We start from the raw sequence: 15,924 nt of genomic DNA on the forward strand, positions 1-15,924 counted from the left end.
GCCACCAAGCTGATACTTCTTGGAATAGTCCCGTTGTGGTTGGCTACTGACCCATGGGGGATAGAGACACAAGTGCAACTACAGAGAGCTCAGGAAAATGTCAAGGCAGGCAGAGTTCATGCTAATCTGATAATCAGTCCAAAGGTCAGGGCAGGCAGGCATGAGTCAGGTCAGGTGGCAGAGATTAAAAATCCTGGAATCAGGCAGATGTCAGTACACAAGCAAACAAGCAGATTGGAGCACCTTTGCAGGATCTACCAAGCTAGAAAAGCCTTGGGAAAGGTGCTTTAAGTATCCACAGGTTTTCAGCCATTGGCTGGTGAAGAGTGGAGTACAGGTGCACTGTCCCTTTAAGAATGTAGGTGCTCACACACCTTATGGATCAGGGAAGGAGGCCTGGCAGCCAGATGTAGGCTGCAGCCTCCAATGAGGGATACAGAACTCCAATGGCCACCCCTGCCATTGGACGTCAGTAAAGGATTATCGTGGTTTGGCCACCATACAGTGGTAGGGTAAGTGATGCAGTACCCGTGTCCACCCCAGATGGCGTGATGGCAGCAGACATGGAGCGACAAAAACATGTTATATAAAACAGGACTGAACACAAGATCTTTACAGCCTTCTACAGATCATAGAGAACATTTCATGATACCTTATCTCCATCTACCTGATCATCCTGTGGGACATTGTAATGTTCTTCTGAACCATCCTGTAAAATAAGAGGACTGGGACATCTCTTCGGTGTTGTCATCTTACTGGATCTAACTGTAGGAAACACATCAAGTGACTGAGTTCATTCATTACATACAAATAATGAGAGGACATGTGTATTTAGTCATGTCTATTACCTGGCGATGTGAAGGGGCGCTGATTCTCCATCATGACGTCCTTGTACAGATCTTTGTGTCCTTCTAAATACTCCCACTCCTCCATGGAGAAATAGACGGTGACATCCTGACACCTTACAGGAACCTGACAACACATTGAAACAATTGTCACCTAGATATCTTTATAGCGTTCCTATAAAATATCCCAGCATTCCCAGCAGTGTCACCTCTCCAGTCAGCAGCTCAATCATCTTGTTGGTGAGTTCTAGGATCTTCTCTCTATTGGTTTCCTCATGTATCAGGAGGTGAGGTGGAGGCCCTGTGAATGGGCTCAGGGTTCTTCCCCATCCTTCAGACAAAAGGACCTGACAATGCTTACTAGAGGTCTTCTTCACTACTATGTAGTCCTGGTTATGGAGAGACACAGTAATAAATATCACTCCATACATTTCCAGAGTCCCTCACCTCTCCAGTCATGTCCATCTGTTAGTAACATAGATAAGATGATGTAATGTGACATCATCCGAATATCTCACCTCTCCAGTAAGCCGGAAGAGGATCTCTAGGGTGAGATTTATTATACTCTCCGCCATCTTGTCCCTGTCCATTGATGGGTCAATTAGGAGAAGGATCTTATATAGCAGATATCCACTGAGTGGATCCTATATTGTAGGAACCTGAATGGAAAGAAGATGAGAAGATGTAAAATCCTACAAAATCCCATGTAAAATACAATTACTGGAGAAAATAAGTTGAAACATTTGCAGAGATAAAAAGTTTACCTCTTGTATTCACTCTTATTACACAGATTGAAAGAGAAGTTCAATAGCTTATTAAGTCAGATCCTCCATGCTTTAGTTCAAAGCATGTTGCATCGGGTTGCAGTGGTGATGTCCTTATAAATCTGTAATCCAGTAAAACAGTTCCTAAATCTAGAGCTAAGACAGAAATCTCACAAATTGCTTAAAGCAAGTAGTGATAATATTGGAACATTTCAGCAAAACAGGGAACGCAAGTTAGAAACATAAACAGTGCAAATAAAATGCAAGAAATAAATCAATCCACAACATTTTTTAAATAAAACTTAAGGTGCTAAGCTCCTTTTTTAGAAAAAATTAAGAATGTTGCTTGCTCTCATTTTGAAATGTTACATCCTTCAGGCCAAACTTCTGTCAGTTCTCAGATTTGACCTCTGATGGAAGGTAAAGATAGTTGGGTATTATCCTGAAGCTATTAGTTCTGATATACTAGTTTTCTTTCTCTTTCTGGTTCCATCCAGTGTTTTCTTTCTCTTCCTGGTTCCATCCAGTGTTTCCTTTCTCTTCCTGGTTCCATCCAGTGTTTTCTTTCTCTTCCTGGTTTCATCCAATGTTTCCTTTATCTTCTTAGTTCCATCCAGTGTTTCCTTTATCTTCTTAGTTCCATCCAGTGTTTCCTTTATCTTCTTAGTTCCATCCAGTGTTTCCTTTCTCTTCCTGGTTCCATCCAGTGTTTCCTTTCTCTTCTTAGTTCCATCCAGTATTTCCTTTCTCTTCCTGGTTCTATCCAGTGTTTCCTTTCTCTTCTTAGTTCCATCCAGTGTTTCCTTTCTCTTACTGGTTCCATTCGGTGTTTGCTTTCTTTTCCAGGGTCCATCCAGTGTTTGCTTTCTCTTTTGGGGTCTACTCAGTGTTTGCCTTTCCTTCCTTGTTCCATCCAGTGTTTGCTTCCTCTTCTCTCTTGCATCCAGCATTAGTTTTCTCTTCCCAGTTCCATCCATTGTTTGTTTTCTCTTCCCAGTGTTTGCTTTCTCTCCCCAGTTCAACCCAGTGTTCAGTTTCTGTTCCATGTTCCACCCAGTGTTTGTTCACTCTTCCTGGTTTCATCCAGTGTTTAATTTCAATTCCTGGTTCCATTCACCATTTGCCTTCACTTCCTGTAATTTAGTCTGCAGTATGGCTGTTGCACTCCTACTAGACTCAAGAGCTAAGAGAATCTGTGTTGTCAGAACTGACAAGCATACTGGCAACCCCAATGCAACCAGTGGTGTCATTGTAGCTAGCTAAAACAGAGACTGAAGTGAACCATGGGTAGTTCACCACAGGAGAGATTGTGCCACAATTCTTATACAATTAATTGACTGGATCCCACCCACAAATAGACATCAGTTTTCCCAGATGAAAAAAGAGAGAAATGTTTTGGATTCCCAGAATGTTTTAAAGGGACCAACAGAAGCCTTGGAAATATTTATAAATCACAACTATGTGGTCTCTGTCCATCACCCTAACCTCTATCTGTATCCTATATTAGAACCCCCCTCCCCAAGTTTATAATCACCAGGACAAACAGAAACCAACAGGGTTTAATAAAGCAAATAAATAAAGACTATCCAGGGATGTCCCAGCACAAATACCCATAATCTGGAAGTGTAACACGCAGACTCACAAAAAACCTACAAATGCAGCAATAATATACACTACTCACAAAAATGTAGGGATATTTGGCCCGAGGCATGGGGTAGGCGTCAAACTTTGATACTCCATTGAGCTTCCGGAAGTCGTTACAGAACCGTAACATTCCATCTGGTTTTGGTATAAGGACTATTGGACTAGCCCACTCACTCCGGGACTCTTCAATGACGCATCGACTTCACATCCTCAGAGATGGCTTGTCGCAGAGCCTCAGGTACCTGATATGGCTTTAAGCAAACTTTGACCTGGGGCTCAGTGACAATGTCATGCCGGACTATGGAGGTACATCCAGGAAGTTCGGAGAATACATCCCTATTCCGACTCAAACTTCCTGGCCTCCTGAACCTGTTTAGTAGACAGGCCATCCGCTATATTCACCGCGGCGGAGGCTTTCCCTGGGACCGCTGATGGCAACGTAGCCTTCCCTGCAGACAAGACAGAAAGTGGGCTGTCCCCAAACAGACTTTCCCTGTCTTTCCAGGGCATTAGTAAATTAACCTGGTATACCTGCTCTGGATTTCACCAATCTGGCTGGTATACCTTGTAGTTCACTGTCCCCACTGTCTCTATAACCTCGTACTGTCATTGCCACCTTGCAAGGAACTTACTGTCGACCGTGAGCACAAGTACCAGTACCTGGTCGCTCGGGTTATAAGTCCGTAGCTGGGCTGCCCGGTTGTATACCCGGCTCTTGGCCAGTTGTGCCGCCTCGATATGTTCCCGGACAATCGGCAGAATTGTCCCCATCCTTTCTTGCATTTTTTCTAAATGTTTAATGACACTCTTATGTGGGGTGGGCTGTTGCTCTTATGCTTCTTTAGCAATGTCGGCAACCCAGAGGATGGCTGCTGTACATTAGTTCAAAGGGTCAGAACCCAGTGGAGGCCTGGGGCACTTCTCGTACAGCGAACAATACATACGGCAGAAAAAAATCCCAGTCCTTCGCATCTTTGGACACCGCTCTCTTGAGCATGTTCTTTAAAGTTTTGCTAAACCTTTCCACCAGTCTGTCTGTTTGGTGATGGTAAACAGACTTGCGTAAGTGTTTAACATTTAACAACCGGCAGAGTTTCTTCATGACCATCGACATGAAGGGAGTCCCCTGGTCTGCCAAGATCTCCTTAGGTATCCCTAGCCAAGAAAACATGTGCAATAATTATTTGGCTATAAGCTTAGCCGATGTATGGCGCAGTGGAACAGCCTCAGGATATCTGGTAGCGTAATCTAAGACCACCAAGATATGCTGGAGACCTCTGGCCAACTTATTTATTGGACCCCCCAGTTCCATGGCTATCCTTTCGAACGGTACCTCTATGATTGGCAAAGGTACTAATGGACTACGGTAGAGGGGCTGGGGGCTGGTTACCTGACACACCGAACATGACTGACTGAACCTCTTGACCTCCCAGAACATGCGTGTGGGCCAAGTCTAATACCATCCGGCGGTAGGGCTATGGTACCACCAACTGCTCTATTACCTCTTGTTGAACCTTGTCCACTGTAAACAATAGGTCTTGGTTAACAGCTAGGTAGGGAAACACAGATTCTGCACCTGGGTGCTGAGCTACCCCATTGATTATGGTTACCCTTTCTCTTGCCTGCACCAACATAGGATCTTGGATCTGGGATGTTCCGAACGTGTCTCGGGACACCTCCAGGTCTGGGATGGATGGGGTCTCTACAGTCTCGCCAGCCAACACCTCTAGGGGAAACCTATCGGGATTACATTCTAGACCTGTGGTGGTGACCCCTACGGCTGGTACCCCGGAATCGGGGTCTTCGGGTTCAGGACCCGGACAGTTTTCCTCTCCAAGAGAATGTATTCTGGCAAGCGGCGAGCGAACCCGCAATCCATGGGTTCAGAAGTCAAGGGGCAGTTAGCAGCCACATGTCCCAGGCCTTGGCAGCGCCAGCACCAAATCACAGTAGCCACGTGGGTCCCCGGAACTCCCCTAACAGGAGCTTGGTTTGCGTTACCCCCCATAGGAAGCTGGGACCTTTTTCCAGGCTCCTTAGGATGGGAGGGGGCTGGCGTGTCTCCCCTATCTAAGCAGAGCCCCGCATCAAGTCCTGGGTTGCCATATACCGCTCGACCAGGTTAACCAACTGGTCAAGGTTGCCTTGGTCTCCTTGACCCTCCCAGCATTGAATGGCCACCAGCAGTGTGCGCACAAAATGGTCAACTACCACCCTCTCAATCATTTGGGCGGGGCTTAAGGTCTCAAGGTGTCAGGCTGGAGCCACTTCTTCACCAGGTGCAACAAGTCATATGCCTGAGACCTGGCGGGCTGGGACTCTGAAAAGGTCCACTGGTACACCCTTTGTGCCCGCACATACATGTTAACCCCCATGCAAGCCAAGACCTCACCTTTAAGTTTCTCATAGTCCTGGGCGTCCTCATGGCTGAGGTCAAAGTAGGCTTTCTGGGCATCTCCTATTAGGAACGGTGCAACCACTTCAGCCCACTGGTTGGATGGCAGGTTTTCCTGCTCAGCAGTTCTTTCAAATACCGTGAGGAAGGCCTCCCCATTGTCCTCAGGAATCATTTTCCTCAGCGCTGACCGGACTTTATCTCTGGCGGCAGACGGAAACGGGGTCAGTGCAGGTGGGGTCTCTTGCTGGGACGCTCACAGGGTCTCTTGCAGGGCCGCAATCTGTTGAATCAACAGGCTGTTAGTCTGCTGTTGGGCGTTCGCTGCTTGCTGTTGTGCATTGCACTCGGCTTGTTGGGCATTAGCCCGGACCAGCTGCTGTAATATTGCCTCCATTTGATCCACTGGCTTAGGGCGAAACTTGGCTGGCTTTATCAGGGACATGCACACTTGTGTTTGCCTCACTGATCGCTTGCCCGCATCCTTCACCAAATGTACTCACTTGACCAGTGTACAGAGGCAGGGACACCCCAAAGTTCATCAAAGTCTTCTTTATTTAGGCTTTTCCAAATAAGTACAGCCGATAAATCCGGATCACAGCCGGGTCAAACAATCACAGCACCCACAGACAGTGTTACCTCACACTGATTACTTTCTTCCCCAGACTGAGACACACCTAAAAGTCCAGCAGCAGGACTAAATAGAATCCCTGGACATGAGCATGCCCCAAGTCCCAGACTGGAGCATGGGGAACAGGCACCCACCCAGCACAATGCCTGTTCCCAGTAAAAGCCCAACCCAGACTAGCTGGAACCAGCTATGCAATCTATAATGGAGTCCGCCAACTACCTTAGTGGACACCTAATCTAGGGGCCTTTACTCCACCAAGGTCGGGCACCTTGGTGACACGTTCCTGGTGCAAACAAAACCCCTTTTAGAATGCTTCCTGCAGCATTCTAGGTGACACATATCTCCCATCATAAATGACTCCTGTCACTGCCACACAATATACATATATATATATATATACATATATATATATATATATATATATATGTGTGTGTGTATATTGTGAGGGAGTGACAGGAGTCATTTATGATGGGAGATATGTGTCACCTAGAATGCTGCAGGAAGCATTCTAAAAGGGGTTTTGTTTGCACCAGGAACGTGTCACCAAGGTGCCCGACCTTGGTGGAGTAAAGGCCCCTAGATTAGGTGTGTGTGTATATATATATATATATATATATATATATATATATATATGAAATATTTTACCCCTGGATTTTCATAACTATAAAATTAACAAATAATAATTCTGATAAATATATTCCAGGAAAAGAAGAAAGAAAACAGGGCGAACCTCACAGGATCCAGGAAATACATAGAGAGCTTGAAAACATCTGTGCCTGATAGGACTGTGAAAACTGCTCCACTCATTAAGAGTTAATTACCTACGGTAATAAGAGGTTAATGACCCCTCTGCCCCAGTAATCCTGACAGACGATGGCGGTGACTGTACACATACCTCCACCTGCACCGCTGGACACTACCTGTATGGGGGACGGGGAGACTACTGGGCTAAAGGACCTTTCATGATGTCATGACCATGTGATCATGTGTGGGAGGAGTCAAATGCCAAGTGCTGCTGGAGGAGGTAAAGGACCTGTGATGATGTCATGGCTTTGTGATTTCTGACTCCTCCCACACATGATCACATGGTCATGACATCATGAAAGGTCCTTTAGCCCACTAGTCTCTACCCCTACCCCATACATGTAGTGTCCAGTGGTGCAGGTATGTGTATTAATATTTATTATTATAGCACCATTCGTTCCATGGCGCTGTATATATGATAAGAGGTGCACGTACATAATATAAAACAATAGCAATAATCTATAAGTTACAGACTGGTAGAGAAGGAGAGAGGACCCTGCCCGCAAGGGATGGGCGAAGGATACAGTAGGTGATGGTAGAAGCTGCTCTTATGGAGACAGCAGGGTAACTGTAGGTTGTAGGCTTATGGGATTTCAGGTTTCTTCTAAAGGTTTCCACTGTAGGTGGTCCAACAGTCCCTGATAGCGGGGCCCCTGCTGTATCTGCCAGCATCGCTGTAAAAGCTGATGCCGGCGGATTACCCCCTTCTATGCCGCGGTCAGATCTGACCGCGACATAGAAGGGGTATGCTGTGGATGAGGGAGCCCATCAGCTCCCCATGCTGCCGTGGCGGGGACCCGATGGGTGACAAGGCTGCCCAATGCCTTGCATGGCATGGGGACCTGCCTTCTACGGGGGCCGAGGAGATCCAGCCCCGAGCCGGTCTCTTAGGCAACCTGTTAGTGTATTACTCTGTGTATTGTATTGTATTGTAATGCATTGCAGAGGGGATCAGGCCCCCAAAAGTTTAAGTCCCAGAGTGGGACAGAAATAAAGTAAAAAAAAAAGTAAAAACAAAAAGTGTTTTTAATAAAAAAAAAGTTTTAAGTAAAATAATGAAAAAATGCCCCTTTGCCCTGATTTTATAACAAAAAAATAGAAACAAAATGAAAAAACACACATATTAGCTATTATCACATTCAAAATGACCGGCTCTATAAATATATCACATGATCCACCCCGTCCGATAAACACCATAAAAAAAGCCTTTTTTGTCACCTTACATCAAAAAAAGTACCAAGCGATCAAAAAGGCGTATCTCCCACAAAATTTTACCGATAAAACCGTCACCTCATCCTGCAAAAAATGAGCCCCTACATAAGAAAATCGCTCAAATTATTTAAAAAAAACATAGCTTTCAGAACATGGAGACACTAAAAATGTTTTTGTTTCAAATATGCTATTATTGTGTTAAAGTGAAATAAAGAAAAAAATTTATACATATTAGGTATTTCCACGTCTGTAATAACCAGCTCTATAAAAATATCACATGACATAACCCCTCAGGTGAACACCGTGAAAAAAATATAATATAAACTGTCAAAAAAAGCCATTTTTGTTACCTTACATCACAAAAAGCGATCAAAAAACCGTATGCCTCCCAAAATAGTACCAATCAAACTGTCACCCCATCCTGCAAAAAATGAGACCCTACCTAAGACAATCGGTCAAAAAATTAAAAAAGCTATGGCTCTCAGACTAGGGAGACACTAAAACATCATTTTTTGGGTTTAAAAAATGCTATTATTGTGTAAAACTGAAATTAATAGGAAAAAGTATACATATTCGGTATTGCCACGTCCGTAACGATCTGCTCTATAAAAATGTCACATGACCTAACCCCTCAGGTGAACGCTGTAAAAATAAATAAATAAAAACAGAGCTCCTTTGTGACACAATTTAGTGCTGAATATCCTGAAGTTTGTAAGATCGTTAGAAAGCATCTCCCAATCTTGGCAAATGACAAGCAATGGGCAGCGATAGCAGCGGGCGGTATAAGGTGTGCGGCTCGTAGGGTCTCCACTGTGGCGACTCATGTTAGTCCCAGGATAAGAAAATGGTGCAGCCAAATTGGTTAGTAACGAAAGGCAGCTATAGATGTGGACATGGTAAATGTATATGCTGCGATCACACTGTGGTGGCTAAATCATTCAGGTCTACTGTAAATGGTAAAGATTTTATCATAAGGTGATACCTAAATTGCAATACAACTTATGCAGTATATCTGATTACGTGTAGGATCTGCAACTTACAGTATGTTGGCTGCACCACCAATGCTATTAAGGTAAGGATACGCAGACATATCTCAGACGTGCCACAACATGGGAGCCGCAATGTGTCTGCGGCCAGCGTGCTTTTTGCGGTAACCCATGGTGGAGACACGTCCGGTATGCAAGTGCACGGGATCGAGTGGGTTAAAGCACCAGTCAGAGGAGGCGATCACAAGAGGAAACTTCTTAATAGGGAATCCTTTTGGATTTTTCAGTTGGACAGCCGTCAGCCTGAGGGACTTAATAAAAGATTGGATCTGATACTACAGCAATAATGCTATGTGATACAGTGATATATATTTTCCCACTCTAGATCTTCTATGTGTGTCGAATATAGATATGTTTTCAGTTGATTGATTATATAACTTTTAAACTGAAGAGTTGATGCATGTGATTGGCAGCTTCTCATTTGGGTGACATGACAGCCCAATTAAGGGCACAAGTGTTGACCCACTTTATATGCTGCATTTAGTTGTGTCTTCAGCATGTCATGAATAAGGGCTTACATATCTGACTGCCCGAAACGCGTAGACTAAGACTGGTTGCACTGGATGTATAATTTTTAACCGCGCTAATAAAGTACCGCTGAAACTTTGCGAAATTGAGCTGGATGTTCATTTTCAGTTTTGATCTATAAAAATGTCAGGTGAACGCTGTAAAAATAAATAAATAAAAACTGTGCTAAAACAGCCAATTTTTTTGTCACCTTGCCCCATAAAGTGCAATAATGAACCCAAAAATGGTACCAATAAAAACGTCAACTCTTCCTGCAAAAAACGAGCCCCTGCACAAGTCTAACTACAGAAAATTTTTTAAAAAATGATGGCGTTCAGAAAATGGAGACACAAAAATATAATTTTCTTTTCAAAAATGCTTTATTATGTAAAACTGAAACAAACAAACAAAGAAAGTAGACATATTTGATATCATTGCGTCCGTAACAACCTGCTGTATAAAAATAGCACATGATCTACCCTGTCAGATGAATGTTGTAAAAAACAGCAATTTTTGGCCTCACAAAAAACGTAATACAGAGAAATTAAATATCATATGGACCCCGAAATACTTAATTACTGTAAGGGTGCATCAGGGGGGCTTCAAATGGGACGTGGCATCTAAAAACCAGTTCAGCAAAATCTGCCTTCAAAAACCATACGGCGATCCTTTTCTTCTGAGGCCTGCCATGTGCCCTTACATCAGTTTACGACCACATGAGTCTTTATGTAAACCGCAGAATCGGGGTAATAAATATTACGTTTTGTTTGGCTGTTAACCCTCGATGTGTTAAATTTAAAAGAAAAATGGATTAAAATGAAAAATCTGCCAAAAAAGTGAAATTTTTAAATTTCATCTCCATTTTCCTTTAATTCTTGTGGAACACCTAAAGGGTTAACAAAGTTTGTAAAATCAGTTTTGAGTAACTTGAGGGGTGTAGTTTCTACAATGGGGTCATTTATGGGGGGGGGGGTTTCCACTATGTAAGGCCCCTTTCACACGGGCGAGAATTCCGTGCGGCTGCATTGCGTGAGGTTGAACACATTACACCCGCACTGAATCCGGATCCATTCAATTCAATGGGGCTGTTCAGATGAGCGGTGATTTTCACGCATCACTTGTGCGTTGCGTGAAAATCGCAGCCTGTTCTATATTCTGTGTTTTTCACACATCGCAGGCCCCATAGAAATGAATAGGGATGCGTGAAAATCGCATAGCATCCGCAAGCAAGTGCGGATGCGGTGCGATTTTCATGCCTGGTTGCTAGGAGATGTTGTTAGTAAATTGATAAAAGTCAATTTACTGTATTATTTTCCCTTATAACATGGTTATAAATGAAAATAATAGCATTCTTAATACAGAATGCATAGTACAATAGGGCTGGAGGGGTTAAAAATAAAAAAAAAATAACTCTCCTTATCCTGTTGTTCGCGCAACCGGCATCGTATTCTTTCTTCTTCTTTTAGGACCTGCAAAAGGACCTTTGATGACGTAATCGCGCTCACCATGTTGTGAGCGTGGTGACGTCAGTGCAGGTCCTGCTGAATGAAGATAGAAGGATCTTCTATCTTCATTCAGCAGGTCCTGCGCTGACGTCACCACGTGGTGAGCACAATTACGTCATCAAAGGTCCTTTTGCAGGTCCTGAAAGAAGAAGAAAGATGCCACCTGTGCGAACAAGAGGATGAGGTGAGTTAATTTTATTTTATTTTTTAACCCCTAAAGGCACATTTTAGTAAGCATTCTGTATTAAGAATAGTGATGTCCCGAACTATTCGCCGGCGATCAGTTCACGGCGAACATGGCTTGTTCGCGTTTGCCGCGGCGGGCGAACATATGCGATGTTCGGTCCGCCCCCTATACATCATCATTGAGCAAACTTTGACTCTGTACCTCACAGTCAGCAGACACATTCCAGCCAATCAGCAGCATACCCTCCCTCCCAGACCCTCCCACCTTCTGGACAGCATCCATTTTAGATTCATTCGGAAGCAGTTTTCTTAGTGAGAGGAGGGACAGTGCTGCTTCTGCTGATTCACTAGGGAAAGCGTTAGCTAGGGCACTGTTCTGTGTCCACAGACTCATCTGCTGTAAGGACAGCGTCCTGACAGCACCCCAAAAATCCCTTTTTAGGGCTGGTACATCAGTCTGCTTTTTTTTGTTTTGTTTTATATATATTTATATATTGCAGTTTCCTGGCTGCCCGTGTGTGAGAGGCTGCAGGCTCAATCACAGACAGCACGTGCACACCATCCATACAGGGTGTCACAGACAATACCTTTCAGATAAAAAAAAGTAAATTTATATTATTTATCTGTGATATAATCGCATTTGCAAGCCAGTGAGTAACTGTGTGGCCCAGAGACAGTACTGTGTGCACACCATTCATACAGGGTGTCACAATACCTTGCAGATAAAAAAAATTATATTTATAATTTTTCTGTGATATAATCCCAGTTGCAAGCAAGTGTGTGTCTGGCCCACAGACTGTACTGTGGCCACTGGCTAGGCCACCACTCATACCGTTACAGGGTGTCACTCACAAATACCTTGTAGATAAAAAAGAATTAAATTTATTATTTTTCTGTGATATAATCCCAGTTGCAAGCCAGTGTGTGTGAACCCCAAAAATTCAGAGAAAATAGTTGACTGGCTTACACAGGACACCCAATCTTCAACAGCTTCCGCTAAGAACCTTGACGCACCATTCTCCTCCAGCTCAGCTTTGGTCACCTGCTCTCAAGTTACCACTCTCCCGCCCGCCGCCACCACCACCACTACCACCACCACTACCACCACAGCCACCACAGCCGCTTCACTTGATCCCTCAGAGGAGTTATTTACACATCAGTTGGATGAAATTAGTGATGTGCAACCATTATTGCCAGAGGATGTCTCAGTCAGGCAGCATTACACACATGGACGTACAATGTGATGATGATGTTGTACCCGCTACTGCTTCCTTTGCTGAGGTGTCAGATACAAGTGAAGATGACGATGTGTCCGTGGATGCCACGTGGGTGCCTGCTCGAAGAGAAGAAGAAGAGGGGGAAAGTTCAGAAGAGGAGACAGAGAGAAGGAGGAGACGAGTTGGAAGCAGGGGGAGGTCATCGCAAGGAGCTAGTGGCACAGTCAGACAGCATGTATCGGCACCCGGGGTCAGCCAGACAGCACGCCAATCAACGCATGCTGTTGCCACCACCAGAGTGCCGTCATTGCAAAGCTCAGCAGTGTGGCATTTTTTTTGTGTGTCTGCCTCTGATAACAGCATAGCCATTTGCAACCTGTGCCAAAAGAAACTGAGTCATGGGAAGTCCAACACCCACCTCGGTACAACTGCTTTGCGAAGGCACATGATCTCACATCACAAACGCCAATGGGATCAACACCTGAGTACAAGCAGCACACAAACTCAAAGCCACCATCCTCCTCCTGGTCCAGCATCTTCAGCCACGTCAACCACTGCTGTCCTCCTTGCCCCCTCTCAACCACCCGCCACTATGCCTCTCACCTTCAGCAGTTCCATCTCATCTGCCCACAGTCAGGTGTCTGTAAAGGAAATGTTTGAGCGTAAGAAGCCAATGTCATAGAGTCACCCCCTTGCCCGGCGTCTGACAGCTGGCTCGACGGAACTCTTAGCCCGCCAGCTTTTACCATACCAGCTGGTGGAGTCTGAGGCCTTCAAAAAATTTGTCGCTATTGGGACACCACAGTGGAAGGTACCCGGACGATTTTTTTTTTTCAAAAAAGGCAATCCCAAACCTCTACTCAGTGATTGAACAGGAAGTCATGGCATCTCTGGCATACAGTGTTGGGGCAAGGGTCTATCTGACCACTGATACCTGGTCTGCAAAGCACAGTCAGGGCAGGTATATCACGTACACTGCGCACTGGGTCAACCTGCTGACGGCTGCCAAGCATGGAATGCGTGGCTCTGCAGCGGAGTTGGTGACACCGCCAGGACTTGCAGGCAGGCCTACTGCCACCTCCTCTACTCCATCCTCTTCGATAACCTCCTCGGCTGAGTCCTCTTCTGCAGCGGCGTCTGGCTGCACATCAACTGAATCCCCCCAGCTCCCCAGGGGCTATTCCACATCCCGGATACGACAGTGTCACGCAGTCTTGGGGTTGACTTGCCTGAAAGCAGAGAGCCACACCGGACCAGCACTTCTGTCCGCCCTGAACGCACAGGTGGATCAGTGGCTGACCCCGCACCAACTGGAGATCGGCAAAGTTGTCTGTGACAATGGAAGCAATTTGTTGGCGGCATTAAATTTGGGCAAGTTGTCACGTGTGCCGTGCATGGCACATGTGTTGAATCTCATTGTACAACGCTTTGTGTCTAAGTACCCAGGCTTACAGGACGTCCTCAAGCAGGCCAGGAAGGTGTATGGCCATTTCAGGCGTTCCTACGCGGCCATGGCGCACTTTTCAGACATTCAGCGCCGAAACAACATGCCAGTGAGGCGCTTGATTTGCGACAGCCCGACACGTTGGAATTCAACACTCCTAATGTTCGACCGCCTGCTCCAACAAGAAAAAGCCGTCAACGAGTATTTGTATGACCGGGGTGCTAGGACAGCCTCTGCGGAGCTGGGAATTTTTTTGCCAAAAAAGCTATTTCTTGTTACCTTGCCTCACAAAAAGTGTATTCTAGAGCAACCAAAAATAATATGTACGCTAAACTAGTACCAACAAAACTGCCACCCTATCCCGTAGTTTCTAAAATGGGGTCACTTTTTTGGAGTTTCTACTCTAGGGGTGCATCAGGGGGACTTCAAATGGGACATGGTGTAAAAAAAAAACAGTCCAGCAAAATCTGCCTTCCAAAAACCGTATGGCATTCCTTTCCGTCTGCACCCTGCCATGTGCCCGTACAGCAGTTTACGACCACATATGTGGTGTTTCTGTAAACTACAGAATCAGGGCCATAAATAATGAGTTTTGTTTGGCTGTTAACCCTTGCTTTGTAACTGGAAAAAAAATATATTAAAATGGAAAATCTGCCAAAAAAGTTAAATTTTGAAATTGTATCTCTATTTTCCATTAAATCTTGTGCAACACCTAAAGGGTTAACAAAGTTTGTAAAATCAGTTTTGAATACCTTGAGGGGTGTAGTTTCTTAGATGGGGTCACTTTTATGGAGTTTCTACTCTAGGGGTGCATCAGGGGGGCTTCCAATGGGACATGGTGTCAAAAAAAACTGTCCAGCAAAATCTGCCTTTCAAAAACCATACGGCGCACCTTTACCTCTACGCCCTACTGTGTGCCCGTACAGTAGTTTACGGCCACATATGGGGTGTTTATGCAAACTACAGAATCGGGGCAATAAATATAGCATTTTGTTTGGCTGTTAACCCTTGCTTTGTTACTGGAAAAAATGGATTAAAAAGGAAAATTTGCCAAAAAATCTAAATTCTGAAATGTTATCACCATTTGCCATTAACTCTTGTGGAACACTTAAAGGGTTAACGACGTTTGTAAAATCAGTTTTGAATACCTTGAGGGGTGTAGTTTCTAGAATGGGGTCATTTTTGGGTGGTTTCTATTATCTAAGCCTCACAAAGTGACTTCAGACCTGAACTGGTCCCTAAAAAGTGTGTTTTTGAAAATTTCTGAAAAATTTTAAGATTTGCTTCTAAACTTCTAAGCCTTGTAACATCCCCCAAAATATGGGGAATGTAAAGTAATAACTATTTTTGTAGGTATTACTATGTATTATAGAAGTAGAGAAATTGAAACTTGGAAATTTGCAATTATTTTTTACAAATTTTTGGTAAATTTGGTATTTTTTTATAAATAAAAAATATTTTATTTTTTACTTCATTTTACCAGTGTCATGAAGTACAATATGTGATGAAAAAACAATCTCAGAATGGCCTCGATAAGTCAAAGCGTTTTAAAGTTATCACCACTTAAAGTGACACTAGTCGGATTTGCAAAAAATGGCCTGGTCCTTAAGGTGAAATAAGGCTGTGTCCTTAAGGGGTTAATGCCGGCCCCAAGTGTTCCGGAAAAAACGGATCCGGTTTTGCGGTCTGCGCATGCACAGACCTTTAAAAATGTGAAAAAGATA

At 44.3% G+C, this 15,924-nt stretch overlaps 2 protein-coding genes across 2 annotated transcripts in view; one reads left to right on the forward strand and one right to left on the reverse strand.

Annotated features, from left to right (window-relative positions):
* LOC122941932 overlaps positions 1–15,924 on the forward strand; it is a 275,413-nt gene that overhangs the window by 156,689 nt on the left and 102,800 nt on the right.
* LOC122939925 (zinc finger protein 501-like) overlaps positions 1–15,924 on the reverse strand; it is a 551,407-nt gene that overhangs the window by 50,029 nt on the left and 485,454 nt on the right. The window contains exons 3-4 of the mRNA XM_044296147.1: positions 1,364–1,504; positions 1,055–1,234 (exon numbers count right to left, since the gene is read on the reverse strand). Coding sequence (XP_044152082.1) covers positions 1,055–1,234; positions 1,364–1,435 — 252 coding nt within the window. The 5' untranslated portion in view covers positions 1,436–1,504. The remainder of the gene's footprint in view (positions 1–1,054; positions 1,235–1,363; positions 1,505–15,924) is intronic.

Source organism: Bufo gargarizans, chromosome 6 (assembly GCF_014858855.1).
Source record: "Bufo gargarizans isolate SCDJY-AF-19 chromosome 6, ASM1485885v1, whole genome shotgun sequence".
Taxonomy (NCBI): domain Eukaryota; kingdom Metazoa; phylum Chordata; class Amphibia; order Anura; family Bufonidae; genus Bufo; species Bufo gargarizans.